General features: G+C 46.5%; 1 protein-coding gene across 2 annotated transcripts in view; it reads right to left on the reverse strand.

Moving 5' to 3' along the window:
- The window catches only part of LOC140405517 (ribosomal protein S6 kinase alpha-5), a 365,875-nt gene that overhangs the window by 133,296 nt on the left and 206,152 nt on the right, over positions 1 to 26,427 (reverse strand). For both annotated transcript variants that reach the window (XM_072494073.1, XM_072494063.1), the window contains 2 exons: positions 7,866 to 7,949; positions 5,885 to 5,988 (listed from right to left, as the gene is read on the reverse strand). In XM_072494073.1, coding sequence (XP_072350174.1) covers positions 5,885 to 5,988; positions 7,866 to 7,949 — 188 coding nt within the window. The remainder of the gene's footprint in view (positions 1 to 5,884; positions 5,989 to 7,865; positions 7,950 to 26,427) is intronic.

Raw genomic sequence — 26,427 nt, forward strand, 5'->3', positions numbered from 1 at the left:
TTGGTCGTAGCAGCCCTACCCGACCCACAGAATGTAGGAGGAGGCATCCTTGCAGAAATGCATACCGCGATCCTGGACGCGATCGGGTATAATTTTCATTTCATTTCAGGGGTGACCCCGTAGATGGCCTCAACAAATGCAGGCAAAAGAAAACCGAGCTCCCCACAGCGTTTGCTGGATGTCTGTGGATCCATTTTACAGCAGTTTTTGGAGACCTAGACCGCGCCCATTTGTCCCCAGACAACATGGCCAAATGGACCCGCACCCTTATCTCCCATGCCACAGAAACAGGACAAAAAGCTTGTGCGAATTATGATCCCTCAGAGGAGGTTCATAACGTGAAATGGGTCGTAAAAAGATTGTCCCGCACCTGGGAGCAGTCTGTACAAAACAAACCCGCAGTTAGGAAACCCGAGGAAGAACAGGCAGACATGCATCCAGTTAAAACGCACCAGAACCCCGCATGGGTAAACGAAGGAACAGCCCCCACAGAAACCACCGGAATGTTACAATTGCGGACAATTAGGACATTACGCACAAGAATGTCAAGCCCCCCTGAAACAGCAACGGAATCAGCCCACAAATGCCCCCCGCACCAGCAAAGACACCAACAGCCCCGACCCCCCCCCCCCCCCCCCCCACCCAGGGAACCATACCCAAGGGAACAATGCACCAGAGAGCCTGCTCCACCTTATGTGCCCCAGGGGTCATGTTACAACTGTGGGCAGTCAGGACACTTCGCCTGAGATTGCAGGAGACCCCCACCAGCTAGACTAGCCCCCAGATAGGCAAGAGAACACCACCCACAGCAGTTACAAGGTCCCAGCTGCCCTATGCAAACTGTGAGCGCTTACCCACCACTTCTCATGGCAGTGTTACCTCAGCAAGGCCACTTCATTTTTGTTTCGCTCCTCCTTCCTCTCTTCTTCGGTCACGCTGCACTCCCTCCATATGCTAGTTACACCCCAGTCCAAATGTGATTTACGACGTCCTGTATTCTGATGGAACCTGCAGCATGTTTGATGTTGTTTGTACTTGTACTGTTAAATGTTGTATGTCAGGCCGGAATTTTTTTTCCCACAGCCCCACGCCCTTTCGGCCGAAACCTCTGAGAACTTGCCCGCAGAGACTTGGTAATGTCCCAGACGCCAGTTCAGAGGAACTCGTCTGTCAACAGATACACAGACCCCCATTCGTAACTGCCCTTCTGGTTCGAAGGTAGAACCAATACGGCAACCCCCCATGATGACTACATTTCTTGCCCGTTCTTGTTGGTTGCTCAGGTAGTGGAGAAACGGCATTGGAACCCGCCCTGCCTCGGAACCCCCTTCAGGTCAGCTACGCTCGGGTAGGGCACAGACGGCATTGGTCGCCGTCCTACCCGGGGACTCCATCCAACTCTTAACCGTCGCGGCCCATAGGCACCTCATTTCGGCAAGTTTTGTTCAAAAAGTTTTGTTTCATTTTCAGGTAACCCTTAGGTTGCCAACCCTCTGCTATTTACATCCTCAAACATTTGGATGGTAAACCGCACAGTCTGCGAGACGGCTCGCACTGGTTCATTATTTGTAAGTGTGTCTTGTCCTGAAATTCGGTTTTTGAAAAAAGAAAATGAGGGAGTCACACACAGTGACCAATTATAAAGGGAGTAATTGGCACTAACGGACAGACAGGCTATCATACGAGATATTAAACCAAGATAGTAACAGACACTATGCTTGATCACACAGAACTCCAGAAGCTCCAAGAGAAGAGAAGAGAATTGAAAGAAGAAGAACCATGAGGACATCCTCCGCGTGGCTCATCGCCCTAATGGACATTTGGTTGCGCACGAACGCAAACCCCCTGACCTCAACCCCCCCCCCCCCCAGCCGTTAATGATTCACGTCCCCACAGTATCCAGAGCCCAGTCACAAGTGACACCACACCATCTTGGTGTGACAGGTTTATAACCTGGTACTCCCTGTCCTACTTGATAGAATCCCTATTGGAATTGGCGATACTCTGCTGCATCGTGCGGACTATTTGCATGAGAAAATGGAGGAGAGCCTACCGCGCTCGCACCCCGGTATATAGGATCAGATCCCCTATTTTCGGATATGACCAGACCCCCGACCCCCGCGATCTATAATAAAGAGCATTCGTTTGCGATTTGTTGCAAATAAAGAAATGTTCAAGAGCAATTGTACAATCCTGAGCTTGACCGCCAAGCCAGAAAAATGTGTATAATACTGCTATGATTTTGTTTGTATGGTTTCGGAAGTTAGTGTGATGAAATATTTAAATGAGTGTAGTTTATTAAGGATAGAGGTTCCGATTTTCTTGTTTTGTAATGCATGTCCCTGTTTGACATAGCGCCCCTCAGAATTGTCAGTTAAAATCTTTTTGCATAGTTATGGTCAGTGTAGAGGCCATAGAAGAATGCTCGCCGGGTCAGGGAATGAAAACAACGCAGTTATGTGATCCTTCACGCTTCCCGTTAGGATCACAAGGAGGGAATGTAGCCACCTGAGTTGGCCAAGTCCCGATTTAAAATGGAGAACAGCAAAGGCTGAAGGGAAATTCAGCCAACACAGGCAGAAACCAGCAGGTAAGTTACTGTGTATTAAACTCTGAAAAAGCCCAGACAGCATCGATACCAGCAGCCATCTGCATAATAATGTAGCAGCCATCTACATACTAATAAGCAATCCCCGGGAACAATCGCAACATTTGAGATGAACAAAGCTAAGCCAGACTCCCCGGTGCCAGCAGCAGCCAACACAAAAAAGGTTAACGGACACCTCAAGACCGCCCATCGATCAGGGAACCACTCCAGTATTGGAGAAATCGAACCAAGCGATTGGAACAAAGTCCAATCACCTAGAACCAGGTACAGGGTCCGCCCAGAAAGGCGGGAAGCCCCTGGGGACTATAAAAGTTAAGCCCTAAGTTCAAATCGTTCTCCTTGACCGGGTCACTCAGCAAAGCAAAGCAACCCCTGAGAGTGAACGGTCCAAGCTGCCGCATCCCTGAAGTAAGTCTCAAGTCAACGCTCGCTACGAGATAAGCGCTCCTAGCTACCAGTCCATAGCGGCTTTGAATCCCGCAGTTGCAGATTCCGAACGAAAGGCCATTTGTTCCCCATACCTGGTGGGCCAGTCCGAAGTTAAGTACAGGCCTTTTAGTTGTAGAAGTAGCTTAGACGTAGAATTTGTGCATGAGTAGCGATTACTGTGTATGATAAATGTGCTTTGATTTGAATCTTACTAATTGGTGTGTTGAGTTATTGATCATTACTTGAACTTGAACCTCGTGGCGGTATCATAAAGATACCTGGCGACTCGAGAGCAAAGGTTATAAAACAGAGCCAATTGAACCAACCAAAAGCTAGCAACAGGCTGCTCGGTCATGAAGTAACAAAAAGCTTTCCTGTTCCTATTCCAAGACGAGACGACTGAATCAAACTCCACTGCCTATGTGCCAGTCCGAAGCTAGGGACTTCCAGATCTCACGGTCTTGCCCCGCCACCTCTCGCCAATCTCCACAGGACTCATCTGTGTGGGGATGGTACTGCTTTCATTGGATAGACGCCTGGTGCAGGGTAGGATCAGTAAGTTTGAGGATGACACAAAGATTGGTTGGGTGGTTAACAGTGAGGTTGAGTGTCTTGGGTTACAGGAAGATATAGACAGGATGGGCAGATATGTGACAGATGGAAAAGTGTGAGGTGATATTTGGTAAGGAGAAATTTGACAAGGAAGTATTCAATGAATGGTATGACACTGGGAAGTTCCAAGGAACAAAGTGACCTTGGCATTTTTGTCCATAGATTTCTGAAGGCAGCTGGACAGGTTAATAGGGTGATGAAAAAGGCATATGGGGTGCTTGCCTTTCGAGGCATAGATTACAATAGCAGGGAGGTCATGTTGGAGTACTCCACAGCTGGAGTATTTAAAAAAAATAATTTTAGAGTTCCCAATGTCTTTTTTCCAATTAAGGTGCAATTTAGCATGGCCAATCCATCTACCCTACACATCTTTGGGTTGTGGGGGTGAGACCCACGCAGACAAGGGGAGAATGTGCAAACTCCACATGGACAGTGACCCGGGGCCGAGATCGAACCCGGGTCCTCGACGCTGTGAGGCAGCAGTACTAACCACTGCGCCACCTTGTCACCCTTACAACTGGAGTACTGTATGCAATTCTGGTTGCCACATTATACGAAGGATGTGATTGCACTGGAGGGGGTGCAGAGGAGATTCATCAGGATGTAAGGGGCTGGTTTAGCACAGGGCTAAAGAGCTGGCTTTTAAAACAGACCAAGGCAGGCCAGCAGCACGGTTCAGCTCCCGTACCAGCCTCCCTGAACAGGCGCCGGAATGTGGTGACTAGGGGCTTTTCACAGTAACTTCATTTGAAGCCTACTTGTGACAATAAGCGATTTTCATTCATTTCATGTTGCCTGCGGTGGAACATTTACGTTATGAAGGGAGGTTGGATAGGCTTGGGTTGTTTTTGTTGGAGCAGAGTAGACTGAAGAGCGATCTGATCGAGGTATACAAGATTATGACATGGTGAATAGGGAGCAGCTGTACTCCTCAGTTGAAGGTTCAGTCATGAGGGGCCACAAGGTCAAGGACAAGAGGTTGAGGGGGGAATGTGAGGAAATACTTTTTTACCCAGAGGGTGGTGACAGTCTGGAATGCACTGCCTGGGAGGGTGGTAGAGGTGGGTTGCCTCACATCCTTTAAAAAGTACCTGGATAGGCACTTGGCTCATCATAACATTCAAGGCTATAGTCCAAGTGCTGGCAAATGTTATTCGGTGGGTAGGTCAGGTGTTTTTCATGTGTCAGTGCAGACTCGATGGGTCAAAGAACGTCGCCTGCACTGTGTTTTCTGTGACATCTTTTAACGTGAGTATGCCGTTGCACATCAGCAGACACACTATCCTTGATAGAGGGTAGGTCCAGTTACAGTGGCAAGGGAACCTCGACAAATGAGAATCTCCCAGTACTGCAGCCTTCATCCACCATCACAGCCGTTGAAACAATACGAGTATCTTCTGCCTGATCTGCCGTTGAGGAATAGTTTTGGATTATGCACTGCCTGGTTCCTCCTCTCCGACCATATCGTTGACAGGAGCTGAAGACTCCCGATGGCATTGCTCTTGGGATTAATGGAACATTCAAGACTCTCCACCACGGCAAGGTGACAATCCAAGGAAAGAAGAGGCATTAAGTACTACACATGGAAAAGAGAAATAGATGGGCTGGATTCTCCCGCCTGGCCGCCGCATGAATGCCACGGGCGAGCCATGTACAATGGAGAACTCCATTGACTTTGGGTGGGATTCTCCAGTCACCGGGCGGAAGCGGCCGGAGAATCCAGCCCGATGACATATATTCCAAAGGTTAAGTTTCAATAACTAAGAATAAAGCTGAAAGAAATTGGAACTCTTGAGAAACTGGAGATTTTCAACCTTGAAAAAGAGGTTTTGGACTGGTGATCTGAATGATACATATTTTTTTTCTATTGAGGAAAAAATAAACCTGCTTAGTACTTTGAATGAAATACTGGAGTAGAAAAGGGGACACAAATTCAAAACTGGTAAATGGTAATTTTATGTTCAGGAAATTCCTCTTCGTACAAAGATTGACGTACACAGAATCGATTTCCAGTTAGGAATAATTAGAGGTGAAAACTGTGGAATCATATTGGGAACTACTGGATGCTTCAATGGGGGAACTTGAGGATTACATCAAACTAACAGCACAGACACAGGCCATTTGGTGCAACTGGTCCATGCCACTGATTTTATGGTCCAATTGAGATGGCTCAAATGTCCTTAGCCTGTAATTATCTGGTGAACTTCATATAGCAACAGTAATTGCATTCCTTACTTTGAAATTTCAGTTTGTGAATTCCTTTCTCCATCAACAGTAAAAGGTGACGCTCCAGTTTTCAGTTCATACATCAAGACTCCAAGGCTCCACCAATCTACAGCCTGAACAAAGAAGAGGGCTAGTGTTAACTTACAAAAAAACTGTACATCATACAGTCTCATCTGCTCCTGCATTCACTTGTATGCCATTGAGAAAGAAAAGCAAAAGTATATGGACAGAGGAAATTCTTGGCTATAGCCTTTAATTTGGTTCTTTGTTGAACACTAAAAATGTTTTCAACTTGTTATTAACTAAAAGCAACTTTGCTTAATGATATTCACTTTACCATGATATATCTCTGATGTGTAACGCACTACAGCACAGCTCCAATGTTAAAAATATAAAGCTGAAAGTCTAAGCTCTGGAGAATTAAATTTATGTCAAGTTATTCACATTAAAATTTTCTCCTGAATAGTGGGGAAAGGGAAGAGGTTAGTTTTCTAATCTTAACAAGCTCATTTGAAGGTGATGATCTCCCCATACTTAAATCATTGGGGAAGGAACATTAAAATATCTGTAAGTGGATTAATCTACTCTCCTAATTGGAATGCTGGTGGAGGAAGAGAAAACGCTTATGGATATGGAGGAGACAAGAACATGGCACATAAGGGAAAACTGCAAGCAGGTAAAAATTTCAGCAATTAAAATAATGCACAATATCTAACAGGCAACAGGTAAATACAGGTTTCAGATCACTTACAGAGCTAACTTACAAGTGACCAATTGAACAGCGAGTTGCATATAGAACTCTCAATAATAACATATAATCCATTATTAGCCTAGAAACAGTCCACCTTACGGATGTGCATGTACAATCATGAATTCCTTGTCCTCAAATCCTAGCTCGTGTGGTCAAAATTTGAGTCACGTTTTAAATATTTAACATCAGAACAGTCAATGTAAACATCTATAATCGCAACTTCCAATGTAAACAGTTGTTCGTCATGGTTTCTTATTGAACTAGTTTGGCCAGCTTGCATCAGTAGATTCATGAACAGGTACCAAGAGATGTCTCCCTTCCTTGTGAGGATTTATGAGTTTCTTTGTCTTTTTTTTAAACCAAGAGGTTTTCAAACAGTCGTAGGAGAGTAACTTCTCAAAGATTCACTTCAAACAAGTCTCATTTACAATATTAATAAACATTTCCACGATAAAGTACTCATTTAGGCAAGACCCGTGATTAGCAGCAGCTGCAGTTCTTTTGTTTACCTTTCTGATTGTCAACAATGATTGTTTATGGAACAGATTTCTTGTTCTTTAATTGAAAACATTCAATTAAAAAATCTTCTGAACCAATTTTGTGGTGAATGCATTTTTTATTTAAAGACTGTAAAGAATTAACTTCTAAGCCTTTTTTTTATTAGTACAGGTGGTGTATACTTCATTGGCAAGGCCAGCATTTATTGCCCATCGCTAACTGTCCTTGAAATGTTGGTTGGGTGCCACTTTTCTGAAGTTTGATGTTTGAACAGCCATAGTGCTGTTAGGAAGGGAGTTCCAGGATTTTAATCTGCGATAGGGAAGGTATGGTGAGATACAGATTTTTCCAAGTCAGGATGTGCAGGTTAGGTGGATTGGCCATGATAAATTGCGCCTTAGTGCCGAGGGATGTGCGGGTTAGGCTCTGGGGTTAGGGGGAGAGTGGGCAAGGGTAGAATGCTCGTTCAAAGGGTCGGTGCAGACTCGATAGGCCGAATGGCCTCCTTCTGCACTGTAGGGATCCTAGGATTCTAGGATAGTGTGTGACTGGGGGCAGAGGGGGGAGAGAGAGAGAGTAGAGGTCACGAGATTTACAATGCTATGAATGTGACAAAATCCTACACAAGCACAGACTTACAGTAAGTATTGAAGAGTATGACAATGAGTGACTACCCCCACTCACTACAGATTCCGACAAATTATTTGTGATAGAATGCAAACTTTGGCAATGGGCATATACCTTATCGTGTCCTGCATCTCCTCCTTGAACAATTTCTGGAGCCATGTACTCTATGGTCCCACAGAAGGAATACGCTCGTTCATTCTGGAGTTAAAAAGAAACAAAGATTTAAAATTAGAACCACAGTTTAAAATTGAAACACAATTTTAAAATTAGCACAAAATCAGAACTTTTTTCACAACAGAACATGCTGGAGAAGCAATCAGAGGACCTCAGCCATGGTTCATGGCAGTAAAATTATTCTTCCTCCTCGGAATGCCAAACGAAGATGACATCATTTTAAATTTTAAAAACGTGTCAGCCAGGGAGTACAAGGTCTCTGGTGCGGAGAAATACGTTCCCCTTCTTTTTCTGGATTTGGAACCATACAATGTCATGAAATTGGTTCATGAAATAAAGTTCAAGGCATTCTGTGGTCTTTTCATATTGGATGTTATAAAAACAACAAAGTTAATCTCATACCTAAACCATTTGTGTGGCACAAAAGAATAATTGAATGTTTTAGATTTCATAAGACATTGCGCATGAACACTATGTATGTGTCAGGGTTTAGCACCCCAATTTCAGTGAGACATATTTAATTTGTTCAGTTTCCTTCCTTCGTTCCGGTGGCGGCATGGAGTGAGTGGTCGCGTATTCTTCCCCGACTTATGGGGGATTTGATCGGTGAAGAATCCCCCACCAGTTTATGGATTCGTGGACCAGAAGTGGTCTGCAAAGGAGAGATCGTTGGGCAAAGAAGGGAGTGGAGTCTGCAGCATAGGAAAACATGACGGAGGCTCAGGGACTGGGATTGCCGGCCCAGTGGTCAACGGAGCAGTTGGTGGAATTCCTTCAGGAGAGCTTTGCTAGGCAAATACAGTTTCCTTCCTTCCTTGCTGAAAACCTTAGTTCATTCTCTGCCCCTACCACCCTCTAATGTCCTTCAAAACCTCCTGTTTGAACTCCAGATCAAAGATATATCTGATTACTTTAGAACTGCTACCACTAATTCAGAGAAAGGTTATCTGTATCAAGGTGTGTCAGAGAATCTACAACCAGGGGTCACTGTTAAAAATAAGGGGCTGCTTATTAAAGACAGAGTTGAGGAGAAACTTTTTCTCTCTGAGGGTTGAGAGTCTCGGGAACTCTCTTCCCCAAAAGGCAGTAGAAGTAGTGGAATTTTCCTCCTCCAAGTCCGAGTATTTATTGGCAGCGAGCTATCACTGACAACGGGAGTCTCTGTTCCAGTGAGCGGCCAATAGAATTTCCTATTGAGCCACTCTACGCAGCCGGGAAACCAGTGGGCGGGGGCGATCTGCCGGCAGAACGGAGAATCCCACCAGTGGAGAATACACCCCAAAGGCTTTGAATATTTTTAAGGCAGATAGATTCTTGATAAGCAAGGAGGTGAAAGGTTATCGGTGGGTTGGCAGGAATGTGGAGTTGAAGTTACAATCAGGTCAGCCATGATCTTACTGAATGGCAGAGCAGACTCGAGGCTGAGTTACCGACTCCTGCTCCTAACTCGTATGTTTGTTTGTACCAATTCTTTAGTGTTCACACTAATTGTGAAGAAACCCCTGCAATTATGATACATTAGCTTCAAATCCACCAAGAAAAACACCACCTCTGTTGACTGCAAGATCAGCAATTAACTTGATTCTCCTTAGCTCTAGTCAAAGGCCCCAGTTAGGGCAGCACCATGTTGCAGAAATGAGTGCTGGGAACCAAGTGACAACAGGATTTCCAGGTCAAATAAAAGAGGAATGTTGGCAATTGTCCCCTCATAACGTCTTGTACCAGATTATATTGTGTACCCACTGGTGTCATATTTTTCCAGATGCTCACAGCATTCAGTTCCAGTCTCTAGCCATCGGAAGTAGGGACCAAATTCTGGTCTGAAGACCAAGTGGTATCATTGATGATTTTTGGGCATTGACAGAGTGGCAACAAATTAAGGTCAGCTCATAGCAAGTGGATTCTTTAAGTTCACTCCAAGTCCTTGATGATGTGCCATAAGTCCTTCCTTTTCTAACTATTCACCCAGATATAAAAAGAGAAATCGGAACAAGTTAAATACAGCACCAAGCCATGCCTGTACAAGAGATATTAGAACAGAAGAATGCCACATTCCAATACCATTTCATAGACTTGAATAAAGGCTTTTCAGACAAATACAACATAGGGATCATTAGTTGTGGGGTTAAGGACTAAAGGTCACTCTAGGGTGTAATTCCAGGACACAGAAAAAGCAAGAAAGGCATGTGTTTGGTGCAAGGTCAGTTATCTTACAAAGGAATTCACCATGAGATTTTCCTCAGTTGGTCTCTGGTTTGCAGTTTTTCAGCTACAGAGAATAACAAGTGAAGAAGAATATTTTGTCAAAAAAAACATAGATTCTTAGATTGCTTAACTTGTTCATTTGGTCATTACTGCATTAAATAGTTGATTCATATTGCAAAGACAACTCTGGCTAATAAACTGTGGTTTATAAGGGTGTTTGAACTATGACTAAGTGCTGTTTTCTAAGGAAATGTTAGACCTCAGAAAGATGTAAGCCACATTATCTACAGATACCATCTAGAAGGGACAGGAAGTTACTTTGTCAGTAGATGCAGCAAAGAAACGGGGAAGAAAGAAAACACATCAAAATTTTTAAAAAGATTGTAAATGGAATCCAGTTTGATTTGCATGAATATGATTTGGTTAAAGTGTTTTTTGCCAATACGCTATAATCTACTTTACATTTTGATTGTTGAGGCAGATGTCCCAGGTTTGAAATGTAAGTTCATTTTCTAAAGACCAACATGTTTATACTATCGGAAATCAAGCTTTGTAACCAAAAAAAAACTTTGTTGCCTGGATAAACAAGTTATTTTGGTACCTTACTTGCCATCGTCACAGACTGTGGCAAAAGCTTAATTTTATTGTGGTCATCTTTCTCCACCTAGTATCAGTTTCCTTCTCATCCTGTTTCCCCAGATCGTCCCTCAGTTTAACTCCTATCGCCACTTGTGAGCGAATATCACGACTAAGCGTTTGCCAGGACTTTCCAGTGCTTATGTTGGCTATTTTGCTTTGGTTCAAATAAAGCAGTTTAATTTAAAGCTTTCTATTTTGCTTTAAATAAAAATGTTGACTTGTATGTAGGAAAAAATAAAGAATTTACAACATTTCCATTTCATCAGGAGCAGGGTCAATCCAGCGTTACGTGACAACAGAATATGTGTAGTGCTGTTGAGTTAAGTAAAATATTTTTCATTGGACAAAGCATAACCATTAAAGTCAACAGGAAAAAAATAAAAATAAAGGACTTTGGTATTTAGGCATAGGTGCAGTTATCTATTTAAATCGAAAACAAGAAATATAAGGCTGGATTCTTCATTTGGGAAACTATGTTCTCCTGCCGGAACTTAATCGCTTCTGGTTTGTGCTAGGAGTGGCGCCCAGAGTGATTCCCTCTCCATTGCCTTGCAAATTTATGCATGGTGGGGAGTGCAAGGGATCTTGTTCCAAATGCCGTCACTGGGCCATCATTTTGAACGGGCGGCCTGATTGCGAGGTCTGGCTGCTGGTCCGCTATTCCTCCCCGCCCCCCGCACATTGCAAATTTTGCAACCCCCCAGCCCCTGCAGACAAGTCAGGGCATCCTCCCCCTTTCACCACGAGAACTGCTGGGTCACCCCCCCCACATGAGAATGAACTGACCCACCCCCCACAATCCCCCTATGAGACCTCCCTTCCAAAGACCCCCATCAGACCTCTCCCACCAGAGACCCCCATCAAACCTCACCCCTAGCACCGGAGACTCCCATCAGACCTCCCCACCAGCTTCCAGGGGTTAATGGTTTTATTTCCCCTTTTTCTTAGCAGAAAGCATTTAACTGCATTTGCTGTGGTCAGGAGCTGTCAATCACAGCTAGATGCTTATAAAATAGATGCTTATGTTCAAAGCAGGGTACTTGAGATGCATTCAAGCGTGAAGGGAAATGGAAATAAACAACCCAGACACCTGGCCGTCTGGAAATTATTTTCTTCCCTTTGAAAGTGAATAGAAGCATTGCAGAAAGGATCTGAGGGGTTTAAAGCCTTGTGATGTGGTTTTGGCTTGCCATGAAGTAACAGCTGCTGCTTTCTACATCTCTGTCTGAGGCAGCAGGTGGGAGAGGTGAGCAAAAAAGCAGTGATTTTTCTGTTTCTGCCTGGACTGCTATTTAGCTTCAAGGCAGGGTGATTGATGGGGGCTGTGGGGGGGGGGGGAATCTCTGATATGGGGGTCTGGTGGGGTTCTGATGTTGGTCTCTGATGGAAGGTGGGGTTAGCATTGTGGGGGGGGAGGGTGTCCTCTGATGGATTTTGGGGGTACTTACATTAAATACTTAACCCCTTGGCCCATCGTGAGGTCCACCCCGTCCGGGCCACGCTGGCAAATACCTGCACCAATCCACGCCCGTGTGAATCCTGGCTCAGAGGGCGGGAGCATCACAGCGGCTTGGTAAATCCGGTGTCCAGCCTGTTAATAAGGCGCAAATGTGATGAAATGACCCATTTGCATCCTCCTGCTGACATGCGTATGAATCTCGATGCTGCCGCCAATGGGGGACCAGATCTTCACAACAGGCCATAATCCCATTTTGTGTACAACACAAGATTCTCTGCCACATCAAGAACTCCGCTAGCAACATGGGTGGTGGAGAATCTGCCCATGATTTAAGATTAGCGAAGTGTCAAAAGTTTGAGATATCATAGATAGAATTTACAGTGCAGAAGGAGGCCATTCAGCCCATCGGGTCTACACTGGCTCTTGGAAAGAGCACCCTACTTAAGCAACAGCTCCATCCTATCCCTGTAACCCAGCAACCCCATCTAACCTAAGGGCAATTTAGCAGGGCCAATCTACCTAACCTGCACATCTTTGGACTGTGGGAGGAAACCGGAGCACCCGGAGGAAACCCACGCAGACACGGGGAGAACGTGCAGACTCTCCACAGACAGTAGCGGAAATCGAACCTGGGACCCTGGAGCTGTGAAGCCATAGTGCTAACCACTATGCTACCCATTTAACTTCAATGGAGTCACTCTATTCACGGACACAGAAAAACCAGTCAATAAAGATAAATGATCTCATATCTTTTAATATAGGCGCGTCCAACCTTGTGGAATGGGAGGGCACCTTTTAAATTTTTTCCTCATTCAAGGGAATTTTTCATTTCAGAAAGATAAAGTTTGGATCAATATTAAACATGAATTACAAAATATGCTAACGTATGAAAAGAAACATGGATGGGTAATAACAGTAAACATTAGGTCAGTCAGGTACCTTGATTTAATGTTTATAGTAAAAGTGATGTAAGAACATAAGAACCAGGAGCAGGAGTAGGCCATCTGGCCCTTCAAGCCTGCTCCGCCATTGAATGAGATCATAGCTGACCTTTTGTGGACTCAGCTCCACTTTGCGTCCGAACACCATAACCCTTAATCCCTTTATTCTTCAAAAAACTATCTATCTTTATCTTGAATACATTTAATGAAGGAGCCCCAACTGCGTCATTGGGCAGGGAATTCCATAGATTTGCAACCCTTTGGGTGAAGAAGTTCCTCCTAAACTCAGTCCTAAATCTACTTCCCCTTATTTTGAGGCTATGCCCCCTAGATCTGCTTTCACCCTCCAGTGGAAACAACCTCCCCGCATCCATCCTATCTATTCCCTTCATAATTTTAGTTGTTTCTATAAGACGCCCCCGCATCCTTCTAAATTCCAACGAGTACAGTCCCAGTCTACTCAACCTCTCCGCGGACGTCTTGGAAGACCCTCACCAATAAATTCTGGTGGAGAGGAAACCCGAGACACTACACGTGTAGTGTCTCCCACCTGCCCTCCTCCTCTAACCTAATAATAAAACCCATTGGTCTGAGGTAAGTACCATATTTTATTATATTATTATTATTTTTTATAAAAATTTAATTTAGTTGTTAGCCAGATCTTGGTAGAAAGTTAGAGGAATGGCAGGGAAGGGAGTGCAATGTTCCTCCTGCAGGATGTTTGAGGTGAGGGATGCAGTTAGTGTCCCTGCTGATTTTACCTGCAGGAAGTGCTGCCATCTCCAGCTCCTCCAAGACCGAGTTAGGGAACTGGAGCTGGAGTTGGAAGAACTTCGGATCATTCGGGAGGCAGAAGGGGTCATAGATAGAAGCTTCAGGGAATTAGTTACACCAAAGATTGGAGATAGGTGGGTAACTGTAAGAGGGACTGGGAAAAAGCAGTCAGTGCAGGGATCCCCTGCGGTCGTTCCCCTGAGAAACAAGTATACCGCTTTGGATACTTGTGGGGGGGACGACTTACCAGGGGAAAGCCATGGGGTATGGGCCTCTGGCACGGAGTCTGTCCCTGTTGCTCAGAAGGGAAGGGGGGAGAGGAGCAGAGCATTAGTAATTGGGGACTCTATAGTCAGGGGCACAGATAGGAGATTTTGTGGGAGCGTGAGAGACTCACGTTTGGTATGTTGCCTCCCAGGTGCAAGGGTACGTGATGTCTCGGATCGTGTTTTCCGGGTCCTTAGGGGGGAGGGGGAGCAGCCCCAAGTCGTGGTCCACCTTGGCACTAACGACATAGGTAGGAAAGGGGACAAGGATGTCAGGCAGGCTTTCAGGGAGCTAGGATGGAAGCTCAGAACTAGAACAAACAGAGTTGTTATCTCTGGGTTGTTGCCCGTGCCACGTGATAGTGAGATGAGGAATAGGGAGAGAGAGCATTTAAACACGTGGCTACAGGGATGGTGCAGGCGGGAGGGATTCAGATTTCTGGATAACTGGGGCTCTTTCTGGGGAAGGTGGGACCTCTACAGACAGGATGGTCTACATCTGAACCTGAGGGGCACAAATATCCTGGGGGGGAGATTTGTTAGTGCTCTTTGGGGGGGTTTAAACTAATGCAGCAGGGGCATGGGAACCTGGATTGTAGTTTTAGGGTAAGGGAGAATGAGAGTATAGAGGTCAGGAGCACAGATTTGACGTCGCAGGAGGGGGCCAGTGTTCAGGTAGGTGAGAAGTGTGTCTACTTCAATGCCAGGAGTATACGAAACAAGGTAGGGGAACTGGCAGCATGGGTTGGTACCTGGGACTTCGATGTTGTGGCCATTTCGGAGACATGGATAGAGCAGGGACAGGAATGGATGTTGCAGGTTCCGGGGTTTAGGTGTTTTAGTAAGCTCAGAGAAGGAGGCAAAAGAGGGGGAGGTGTGGCGCTGCTAGTCAAGAGCAGTATTACGGTGGCGGAGAGGATGCTAGATGGGGACTCTTCTTCCGAGGTAGTATGGGCTGAAGTTAGAAACAGGAAAGGAGAGGTCACCCTGTTGGGAGTTTTTTATAGGCCTCCTAATAGTTCTAGGGATGTAGAGGAAAGGATGGCGAAGATGATTCTGGATATGAGCGAAAGTAACAGGGTAGTTATTATGGGAGACTTTAACTTTCCAAATATTGACTGGAAAAGATATAGTTCGAGTACAATAGATGGGTCGTTTTTTGTACAGTGTGTGCAGGAGGGTTTCCTGAAACAATATGTTGACAGGCCAACAAGAGGCGAGGCCACGTTGGATTTGGTTTTGGGTAATGAACCAGGCCAGGTGTTGGATTTGGAGGTAGGAGAGCACTTTGGGGGCAGTGACCACAATTCGGTGACGTTTACGTTAATGATGGAAAGGGATAAGTATACACCTCAGGGCAAGAGTTATAGCTGGGGGAAGGGCAATTATGATGCCATTAGACGTGACTTGGGGGGGATAAGGTGGAGAAGTAGGCTGCAAGTGTTGGGCACACTGGATAAGTGGGGCTTGTTCAAGGATCAGCTACTGCGTGTTCTTGATAAGTATGTACCGGTCAGACAGGGAGGAAGGCGTCGAGCGAGGGAACCGTGGTTTACCAAGGAAGTGGAATCTCTTGTTAAGAGGAAGAAGGAGGCCTATGTGAAGATGAAGTGTGAAGTTTCGGTTGGGGCGATGGATAGTTACAAGGTAGCGAGGAAGGATCTAAAGAGAGCTAAGACGAGCAAGGAGGGGACATGAGAAGTATTTGGCAGGAAGGATCAAGGAAAACCCAAAAGCTTTCTATAGGTATGTCAGGAATAAGCGAAAGCCTAGGGAAAGAGTAGGACCAGTCAAGGACAGGGATGGGAAATTGTGTGTGGCGTCTGAAGAGATAGGCGAGATACTAAATGAATATTTTTCGTCAGTATTCACTCAGGGAAAAGATAATGTTGTGGAGGAGAATGCTGAGCCCCAGGCTAATAGAATAGATGGCATTGAGGTACGTAGGGAAGAGGTGTTGGCAATTCTGGACAGGCTGAAAATAGATAAGTCCCTGGGACCTGATGGGATTTATCCTAGGATTCTCTGGGAGGCCAGGGAAGAGATTGCTGGACCTTTGGCTTTGATTTTTATGTCATCATTGGCTACAGGAATAGTGCCAGAGGACTGGAGGACAGCAAATGTGGTCCCTTTGTTCAAAAAGGGGAGCAGAGACAACCCCGGCAACTATAGACCGGTGAGCCTCACGTCTGTAGTGGGTAAAGTCTTGGAGGGGATTATAAGAGACAAGATTTATAATCATCTAGATAGGAATAATATGATCAGGGATAGTCAGCATGGCTTTGTGAAGGGTAGGTCATGCCTCACAAACCTTATTGAGTTCTTTGAGAAGGTGACTGAACAGGTAGACGAGGGTAGAGCAGTTGATGTGGTGTATATGGATTTCAGCAAAGCGTTTGATAAGGTTCCCCACGGTAGGCTATTGCAAAAAATACGGAGGCTGGGGATTGAGGGTGATTTAGAGATGTGGATCAGAAATTGGCTAGCTGAAAGAAGACAGAGGGTGGTGGTTGATGGGAAATGTTCAGAATGGAGTACAGTCACAAGTGGAGTACCACAAGGATCTGTTCTGGGGCCGTTGCTGTTTGTCATTTTTATCAATGACCGAGAGGAAGGCGCAGAAGGGTGGGTGAGTAAATTTGCAGACGATACTAAAGTCAGTGGTGTTGTCGATAGTGTGGAAGGATGTAGCAGGTTACAGAGGGATATAGATAAGCTGCAGAGCTGGGCTGAGAGGTGGCAAATGGAGTTTAATGTAGAGAAGTGTGAGGTGATTCACTTTGGAAGGAATAACAGGAATGTGGAATATTTGGCTAATGGTAAAGTTCTTGAAAGTGTGGATGAGCAGAGGGATCTAGGTGTCCATGTACATAGATCCCTGAAAGTTGCCACCCAGGTTGATAGGGTTGTGAAGAAGGCCTATGGAGTGTTGGCCTTTATTGGTAGAGGGATTGAGTTCCGGAGTCGGGAGGTCATGTTGCAGCTGTACAGAACTCTGGTACGGCCGCATTTGGAGTATTGCGTACAGTTCTGGTCACCGCATTATAGGAAGGACGTGGAGGCTTTGGAGCGGGTGCAGAGGAGATTTACCAGGATGTTGCCTGGTATGGAGGGAAAATCTTATGAGGAAAGGCTGATGGACTTGAGGTTGTTTTCGTTGGAGAGAAGAAGGTTAAGAGGAGACTTAATAGAGGCGTACAAAATGATCAGGGGGTTGGATAGGGTGGACAGTGAGAGCCTTCTCCCGCGGATGGATATGGCTGGCACGAGGGGACATAACTTTAAACTGAGGGGTAATAGATATAGGACAGAGGTCAGAGGTAGGTTCTTTACGCAAAGAGTAGTGAGGCCGTGGAATGCCCTACCTGCTACAGTAGTGAACTCGCCAACATTGAGGGCATTTAAAAGTTTATTGGATAAACATATGGATAATGGCATAGTGTAGGTTAGATGGCTTTTGTTTCGGTGCAACATCGTGGGCCGAAGGGCCTGTACTGCGCTGTATTGTTCTATGTTCTATGTTCCTTGTAATCCAACCCCCTCAACTCTGGGATTAACCTAGTGAATCTCCTCTGCACAGCCTCCAGCGCCAGTACATCCTTTCTCAGGTAAGGAGACCAAAACTGAACACAATACTCCAGGTGTGGCCTCACTAACAGCTTATACAATTGCAGCATAACCTCCCTAGTCTTAAACTCCATCCCTCTAGTAATGAAGGACAAAACTCTATTCACCTTCTTAATTCACCTTCTTAATTAGTGTGAATGGATGAGTTTGTGTCCAGCTCATTCCCAGTCCTGGTGTGTGGGGGTGAGGATGAATGAGAACCCTGAGACTAGGAGTGAGCCAGACACACACCCTCCCCTCCCTCTCACCCCTCACACATACACGCCCCTCACACTCACCCATCCCTCACACACACAAACTCAAGCCTCTCACTCTCTCACACAAATGCACACATACACACACACCCCTCTCACACGCACTATTAATTAACTTTATAAGAATGATCAGTCCTGTTTTTGGATGGGTAATAACAGTAAACATTAGGTCAGTCAGGTACCTTGATTGGATGTTTATAGTAAAAGTGATGTCAGTAATCCATATTGTATTCAATGCTCCAGTTTTGCTAAGATAATTTGAATTGTGCTGTAACAGAATCTTAGTTGAATATCCACCTTTGGATTGTTCAGGGGCATTGTCCATGTGTAAAGCACCCTCCCTACCACCCACACCCTTACTGACACCCTCACCCCCACTTACCTTCATTCATCCACTCAGAAGAGGGTGTGATAAGAGGGCAAGAGATCTAGATCAAGGCCTGATAGTCCCTGAGTGCGGATGTGTCAAGAGTCTTGAGAAAGTAGGAGAGCTGGAGAGGGAGGTAGTGGAAACTGAGGCGAATCTAGGGGAAAGCGGCGAGAGCCAGGGAAATGCAGCAAGCACCAGGAGGAAAATGGCAAGAGTGGGGCTAAAGTGGAACAGAAAGTGGCTACATGCGTCCATATATTCGCAGCTCTCACTGTTCCCTGCTCCACCTGTTTCTCTCCCATGTTTGGACTAGCCCCTTGCAGAAATGTTCAATTTCAATGTCTTACTGGCATTTTGATCAGTGGCTCCGGGAGCGACACCGAGGTGCTTCGCGGGCCGCCACCAGTTAGACAAGCTTGACCTAATAGATTACAATTTTTTAAAGGCTTCTTATGCAAGGGCGGCACGGTAGCACAGTGGTTAGCACTGCTGCCTACGGTGCTGAGGACCCGGGTTCAAATCCTGGTCCTGGGTGACATCCGTGTTGAGTTTGTAAATCCTCCCCGTGTCTGCGTGAGTTTCACCCCCACAACCCAAAGATGTACAGGGTAAATGGATTGCCCACACTAAATTGCCCTTTAATTGGAAAAAATAATTGGGTATACTAAATCTATTTTAAAGAGATGATTTATCAAAGGCTTCTTGTGCACTATAGAATCAGTTGGCCTGTGGCTTGGAAATCTTCTCTTTCTGAAAGTCAACTCCTTCGTAGTTCAGTCAGATGTACTTAAATTAATTTGACTGGTGCAGCCTCAAGTATACATCTACATGAATCAAAGCTTGGCTCACAGCAAAATAGATTTTCCGAGCTAAATGCACAGCAAATGCATTTCACCACACTGAAAACATTAAATTGAGCTCTCTGCTTGTAACGATCATCACTTGCTTTTAAAAGACAATCTAGAAGGGTGGGTACAGTCAAAACCCTTGAGGAATATAAAGAAAGAAGGAAGGTATTTAAGTGGGAAATTATGAGGGCTAGGAGGGGTCATGAAAAGTCCTTGGCAAGTAGGATCAAGGTGAATCCCAAAGCTTTTTATTCGTATGTAAAAAGCAAGAGGGTGGCCAGGGAAAGGATTGGACCACTTAACGGCAGCGGGGGGGAATCTATGTGTTGAGCCAGAGGAAACGGGCGAGGTGCTAAATGAACACTTTGCATCACTGTTTACCAAAGAAAAGGACTTTGTGGAAGATGATTTTTGGGTAGGGTGTGTGGACAGTCTGGAGCATGTTGACATCAAAAAGGAGGAGGTATTGGGTGTTTTAAAAAACATTAAGGTAGATAAGTCTCCTGGGCCGGATGGGATTTACCTCACAATACCGAGGGAAACAAGGGAGGAAATTGCTGGGGCCTTGACTGACATCTTTGCATCCTGATTGGCTATAGGTGAGATTCCAGAGGACTGGAGAATTGCTAATGTGTTACCGCTGTTGAAGAAAGGTAGCAGGGATAATTCAGGAAACTGTAGGCCGGTGAGCCTCACATCGGTAGCAGGTAAATTATTGGAGAGAATTCTCAGGGACAGGATTTATACCCATTTGGAAACAAATGGACTCATTAGTGATAGACAGCATGGTTTTGTGAAGGGGAGGTCCTGCCTCACTAACTTGATTGAGTTTTTTGAGGAGGTGACTAAGATGATTGATGAGGGGAGGGTGGTGGATGGTGTTTACATTGACTTCAGTAACGACTACTCCAGCCTGGGAAAGAGTGCCTGCCTATCCACTCTATCAATGCCCCTCATATTCTTATAGACCTCTATCAGGTCGCCCTCAACCTCCGCCATTCTAACGTCCGAGTCTACTCAGCCTCTCCGCATAGCTAACACCCTCCAGACCATGGTAGACTGTACAAAAGGTGAAGTCACACGGGATCAGAGGTGAGGTGGCAAGATAGATACAGAACTGGCTCGGTCACAGAAGGCAAAGGGTAGCAGTAGAAGGGTGTTTTTCTAAATGGAAGGTTGTGACTACTGATGTTCCACAGGGATCTGTGTTGGGGCCTCTGTTGTTTGTAGTACACATAAATGATTTGGAAGAAAATGTAGCTGGTCTGATTAGTAAGTTTGCGGATGACACCAAGGTTGGTGGAGTGGCAGATAGTGCTGAGGATTGTCAGAGGATGCAGCAGGACATAGATAGGTTGGAGAGGAGAGGTTGTGGAAGCAGATACATTAACAATGTTCAAAAGGCATCTCGACAAATACACGGATGGGATGGGTATAAAAGGATGCAGCACTTGGAAGTGCTGAGTGAGGGTTTTGGCCAAGGGTGGTATCATGGCTGGTCCAGGCTTGGAGGGCTGAAGGGCCTGTTCCTGTGCTGTATTGTTCTTCGTTCTCTTTGATTTTTATTTGGAAAAATGTAAAAGACTTGTTCATGCTTGTGCAAATGCAATGAAGCTTGTTGGTTTCCTTTTTAACTGCTTCACTGAAGGATTTCAAACTTTTCTTGAGTTTGTGACCTTATTGCAAAGTCATGTTTATGTTTTGTCATCTTTCCGTTTTTCTGACTACACTCAACAATTAAAACAAAAGGAGGAATTTAGGTCATCATTGATTTCAGACCAGGTTTAGTTTAAAAATGTGACCTAATTTGATGTAGGTCAATCCTAAAAATAAACCTGTCTCACATATTTAAGTAGGTTTCCAATCTGCGTCACTCTTTCAATTAGATGAAAGTCTTTTTCAGCATGCCCCTAAATTGATATCTCTGCAGTTTTCTCAATTCAAGTTACCCCATTTTTCTTTAGATTAGATGGAGCTGCATGTGAGATTCTTCAAGTGAGACTTTAACTAAAGTCATGTCTTTCATCATCATGAAATCTGCTGTTTTTGAGACAAAGGGCATAATTGTGTACAAGTTGTCTGCAATAACGTTGCTTTCAAAGCCAGCATTTTTTGAGACAGACTGACTGAAAGAGAAACCAAAGCTTCAACAGGTGGTCAGTTTGTTGGGGAATTGTGTGTGGCAGCTGGAAATAAAAACCTGAAGACTGGGTTTGGCAGCAGGGACAGAGAAATAAAGTTACTGCCACTGTTTCAGCCATTTTACTAGAGCCAGCCATGCAGTATACCAGGCTATTATTGACTGATGGTTACTCTGTGGAATCTATGCCATCAGGACCATTGTGAGCCAAGCTAAGGCAGATTTGCCGAAGCGTGCCTTTTGGTGACGACCGTATCCGTGCAACACAGGTGGAGTAAAACTGGTTTGTCGGCAACTTGGTGACCAGATAGAAAAGGGGCGGGATTCTCCCCTACCCGGCGGGGCAGGCGGTCCTGGCGCTGAGGAGTGGCATGAACCACTCCGACGTTGGGCCCCCCGGAAGGAGCGGAATCCTCCGCACCTTCAGGGGCAAGGCCAGTGCCAGCGGGGTTGGCGCCACGCCAACCGGCGCAGAAGGGACTTGGTGCCACGCCAACCGACGCCGAAGGGCCTCCGCCAGCTGGCGCGAGTTGGCGCATGCGCGTGAGCGCCAGCGTGCGCTGGCGTCATCCTAGCGCATGCGCACGGGGGTTCGTCTCCTCACCGGCCATGGCGGAGGTCCACAGCAGCTGGTGCTGAGGGAAAGAGTGCCCCCACGGCATAGGCCCGCCCGCGGATCGGTGGGCCCTGATCGCGGGCCAGGCCACCAGGGGGACACCCCGGGGGCCAGATCCTCCGCACCCCCTGAGGATCCCGGAGGCCGCCCGCAGAGCCAGGTCCCGCCGGTAAGTACCAGGTCTAATTTACGCCTGCGGGACAGGCCTAAAACGGGCGGCCGCTCAGCCCATCGCGGGCCGGAGATTCGCCGGGGGTGCCGCTGCCAGCGGCCGCTGACCGGCACGGCGCTATGCCCACCCCCGCCAAAACCCCGGCACCGGAGAATTCGGCAGCCGGCGGGGGCAGGGTTCACGCCACCCCGCGGCGATTCTCTGGCCTGGCGGGGGGGGGGGGGGGGGGTCGGAGAATCCCACCCAAGGAGTTGAATTCTACCTGAGAAAAACATAGTTAAAAAGGACTTTGTGGTTTCATAGAATCTTTACAGTGCGCAAGGAGGCCATTTGGCCATCAAAGTAACCAATATTTTTCCAATTATGGGGCAATTTAACGTGGCCAATCTACCTCCCCTGCATATCTTTGGGTTTGTGGGGGTGAGACCCATGCAGACATGGGGAGAATGAAGAGCACCCTATCTAGGCCCATTCCCCCACCCTATCCCCATAACCCCATCTAATCTGTACATTCCTAGACACTGAGGGGCAATTTTATCATGTGTAGATTTATAATGTGTAGATTATCCTGCACATCTTTGGACTTTGGGAGGAAACGGGAGCACCAGGAGGAAATCTACGCAGACACGGGGAGAAAGTGCAAACTCCATACGGTTTTTCAAGATTGGAATTGAACCCAGGTACCTGGCGCTATGAGGCAGCAATGCTAACCACTGTGCCACTGTGGCATGCTGTGCTATGTGTGCTAAGGGGGTTAGTAAGTCAGTGAGACCTAATTTTGTTTTATTGGCAGGTATAATTCATAGTTTCTGCAGAAGACAATCTGCCTGTTAATTTCTGTTTATTTTGGTTTAACTGTTAATGTAAAAGTTACAAAAAGTGAAGTCTTGTTCTTGGGTTTCTTCTTTTGGGGTCATTTGGCAATTTTGGTTCTTGATCTCCACGGGGGTCATACACATGGACATTAAAGTATAATGGGAAGATAACAACAAACATATTCAGAGAACACAGAACAGAGAACAGTACAGCACAGTACTGGCCCTTCAGCCACAATGTTATGCCGACCATTTATCCTAATCTAAGATCAACCTAACCTACACCCCTTCAATTTACTGCTGTCCATGTGCCTGTCTAAGAGTCTCTAATGACTCTGACTCCACCACCTCTGCTGGCAGTGCATTCCACACACTCACCACTCTCTGTGTAAAGAACCTACCTCTGACATCTCCCCTATACCTTCCTCCAATCACCTTAAAATTATGTCCCCTCGTGACAGCCATTTCCACCCTGGGGAAAAGTCTCTGGCTATCCACGCCTCGCATCACCTTGTACACCTCTATCAAACAAAGAACAAAGAAATGTACAGCACAGGAACAGGCCCTTCAGCCCTCCAAGCCCGTGCCGACCATGCTGCCCGACTAAACTACAATCTTCTACACTTCCTGGGTCTGTATCCCTCTATTCCCATCCTATTCATGTATTTGTCAAGATGCCCCTTAAATGTCACTATCGTCCCTGCTTCCACCACTTCCTCTGGTAGCCAGTTCCAGGCACCCACTACCCTCTGTGTAAAAAAACTTGCCGCGTACATCTACTCTAAACCTTGCCCCTCTCACCTTAAACCTATGCCCCCTAGTAATTGACCCCTTGTGGTGGTATGTATTAGGGGTAATACGGTACACCACGTGTCGACAGGCTATTGGTGGAGGGATGCCAGGTCCTGATAGGATCTGCCACCTACTGGACTCCACCCAGAAATGCCGGTATAAGAACCCAGTTTTTCCCTCCATTTCCCTCAGCAGTTGCATTCTGTAACCACGCTGCTGGGGATAAAGTTCTGCTTAATAAAGTCTTCAATTGACATTACCTCAACCTGCCTCGCGTCATATTGACGGTGCTACACCCCTCTACCCTGGGGAAAAGCCTCTGACTATCCACTCTGTCTATGCCCCTCATAATTTTGTAGACCTCTATCAGGTCGCCCCTCAACTCCGTCGTTCCAATGAGAACAAACCGAGTTTATTCAACCGCTCCTCATAGCTAATGCCCTCCATACCAGGCAACATTCTGGTAAATCTCTTCTGCACCCTCTCTTAAGCCTTCTCTGCCTTCTTCACTCCAGTGAGAAAAGCCCTAGCTCCCTCAACCTTTCTTCATAAGATATGCCCTCCAGTCCAGGCAGCATCCTGGTAAATCTCCTCTGTACCCTCGCCAAAACATCCACATCCTTCCTATAATGAGGCGACCAGAACTGGACACAATATTCCAAGTGTGGTTAACTAGAGTTTTATAAAGCTGCAGCAAAACATCGCGGCTCTTAAACTCAATCCCCCTGTTAATGAAAGCCAACGCACCTTCTTAACAACTCTATCAACCTGGGTGGCAACTTTGAGGGATCTATGTACGTGAACCCCAAGATCCCTCTGTTCCTCCACACTTCCAAGAATCCTGCCTTTAACCCTGTATTCAGCATTCAAATTCAACCTTCCAAAATGAATCACTTCACATTTCTCTGTGTTGAACTCCACCTGCCACTTCTCAGCCCAGCTCTGCATCCTGTCAATGTCCTGCTGTAACCTGCGACAAGTGATTTTCATTTCAAGAACAATTGTTCCCACTTTATGCTCCTCAGCTCCTGTCTAATAGCAGTATAATTTCCCCTCCCCCAATTAAATACCTTCCCATACTGTGTGTTCCTATCCCTCTCCATGACTATGGTAAAGGTCAAGGAGTTGTGGTCACTGTCACTGAAATGCTCTCCCACCGAGACATCTGACGCCTGGCCTGGTTCGTTGCCGAGCACCAAGTCCAATATGGCCTCCCCCCTAGTCGGCCTATCTACATATTAAGAAGTTTTACAACACCAGGTTAAAGTCCAACAGGTTTGTTTCGATGTCACTAGCTTTCGGAGCGCTGCTCTTTCCTCAGGTGAATCAGCGCTCCGAAAGCTAGTGACATCGAAACAAACCTGTTGGACTTTAACCTGGTGTTGTAAAACTTCTTACTGTGCTCACCCCAGTCCGACGCCGGCATCTTCACATCATATCTACATATTGAGTCAGGAATCCTTCCTGTACACACCTGACAAAATCTGCTCTATCCAAACCATTTGCATTAAGGAGGTTCCAGTCAATATTAGGGAAGTTGAAGTCACCCATGACAACTCTGTTACTTCTGCACTTTTCCCAAGATCTGCCGCCCAATCTGTTCCTCTATCTCTCTGCTGCTATTGGGAGTCTATAGAAAACTCCCAACAAAGTGACTACTCCTTTCTTGTTTCTGACTTCCAGCCATACTGACTCAGTAGGCAAACCCTCCTCAACGACCTCCTTTTCTGCAGCTGTGGTGCACTCCCTAATTAACAGTGCCACTCCCCCTCCTCTTTTACCTCCCTCCCTATTCTTCTGAAAACATCGAACAACCATTCCTGCCTCTGTGAAATCCATGTCTCCGTAATGGCCACAACATCGTAGTTCCAAGTACTGATCCATGCTCTAAGTTCATCTCCCTTATTCCTGACACTCCTTGCATTGAAACAGACACACTTTAACCCATTCCACTGAGTGCAACTTTGCCCTATCAACTGTCTATCCTTCCTCACAGACTTGCTGCATACTATTTCTGCCTGTTCAACACCTATCCTGTCCTCTGATCCACAGCTCTGGGGTGGGATTCTCCGACCCCACATTGGGTTGGAGAATCGCTGGGGGCATGAATCCCACCCCGCTGCCGGCTGCCAAATTCTCCGGCGCCGGATTTCGGGCGGGGATTGCCCACGCCGGTCGGGGGCCGTTAGCAGCGGCCCCCCCGGCAATTCTCCGGGCCCCGTTGGGCCGAGCACCGCCCGTTTCAGGCCAGTCTCACCGCCGTGAAATGGATATGGTCCATCACGGCGGGACCTGGCTTGTTGGCCGTCTAACAGGGTCCTCGGGGAGTGTGGGGGGATCCGGCCCCAGGGGGGGGGGGGCCCCACGGTGGCCTGGCCTGCGATCGGGGCCCACTGATCTGCGGGTGGGCCTGTGCTATGGGGGCACGCTTTCCCTCCGTGCCGGCCTCTGTAGGGCTCCGCCATGGCCGGCGCGGCGAAGAAACCCCCTGCGCATGCGCAGGAAACACGGTATCAGTCTGCGCATGCGCCAACCCGCGCTGGCCCTTCGGCGCCGGTTGGCATGGCACCAACCACTCCGGCAC

This window comes from Scyliorhinus torazame, chromosome 2 (genome assembly GCF_047496885.1).
Source record: "Scyliorhinus torazame isolate Kashiwa2021f chromosome 2, sScyTor2.1, whole genome shotgun sequence".
Taxonomy (NCBI): domain Eukaryota; kingdom Metazoa; phylum Chordata; class Chondrichthyes; order Carcharhiniformes; family Scyliorhinidae; genus Scyliorhinus; species Scyliorhinus torazame.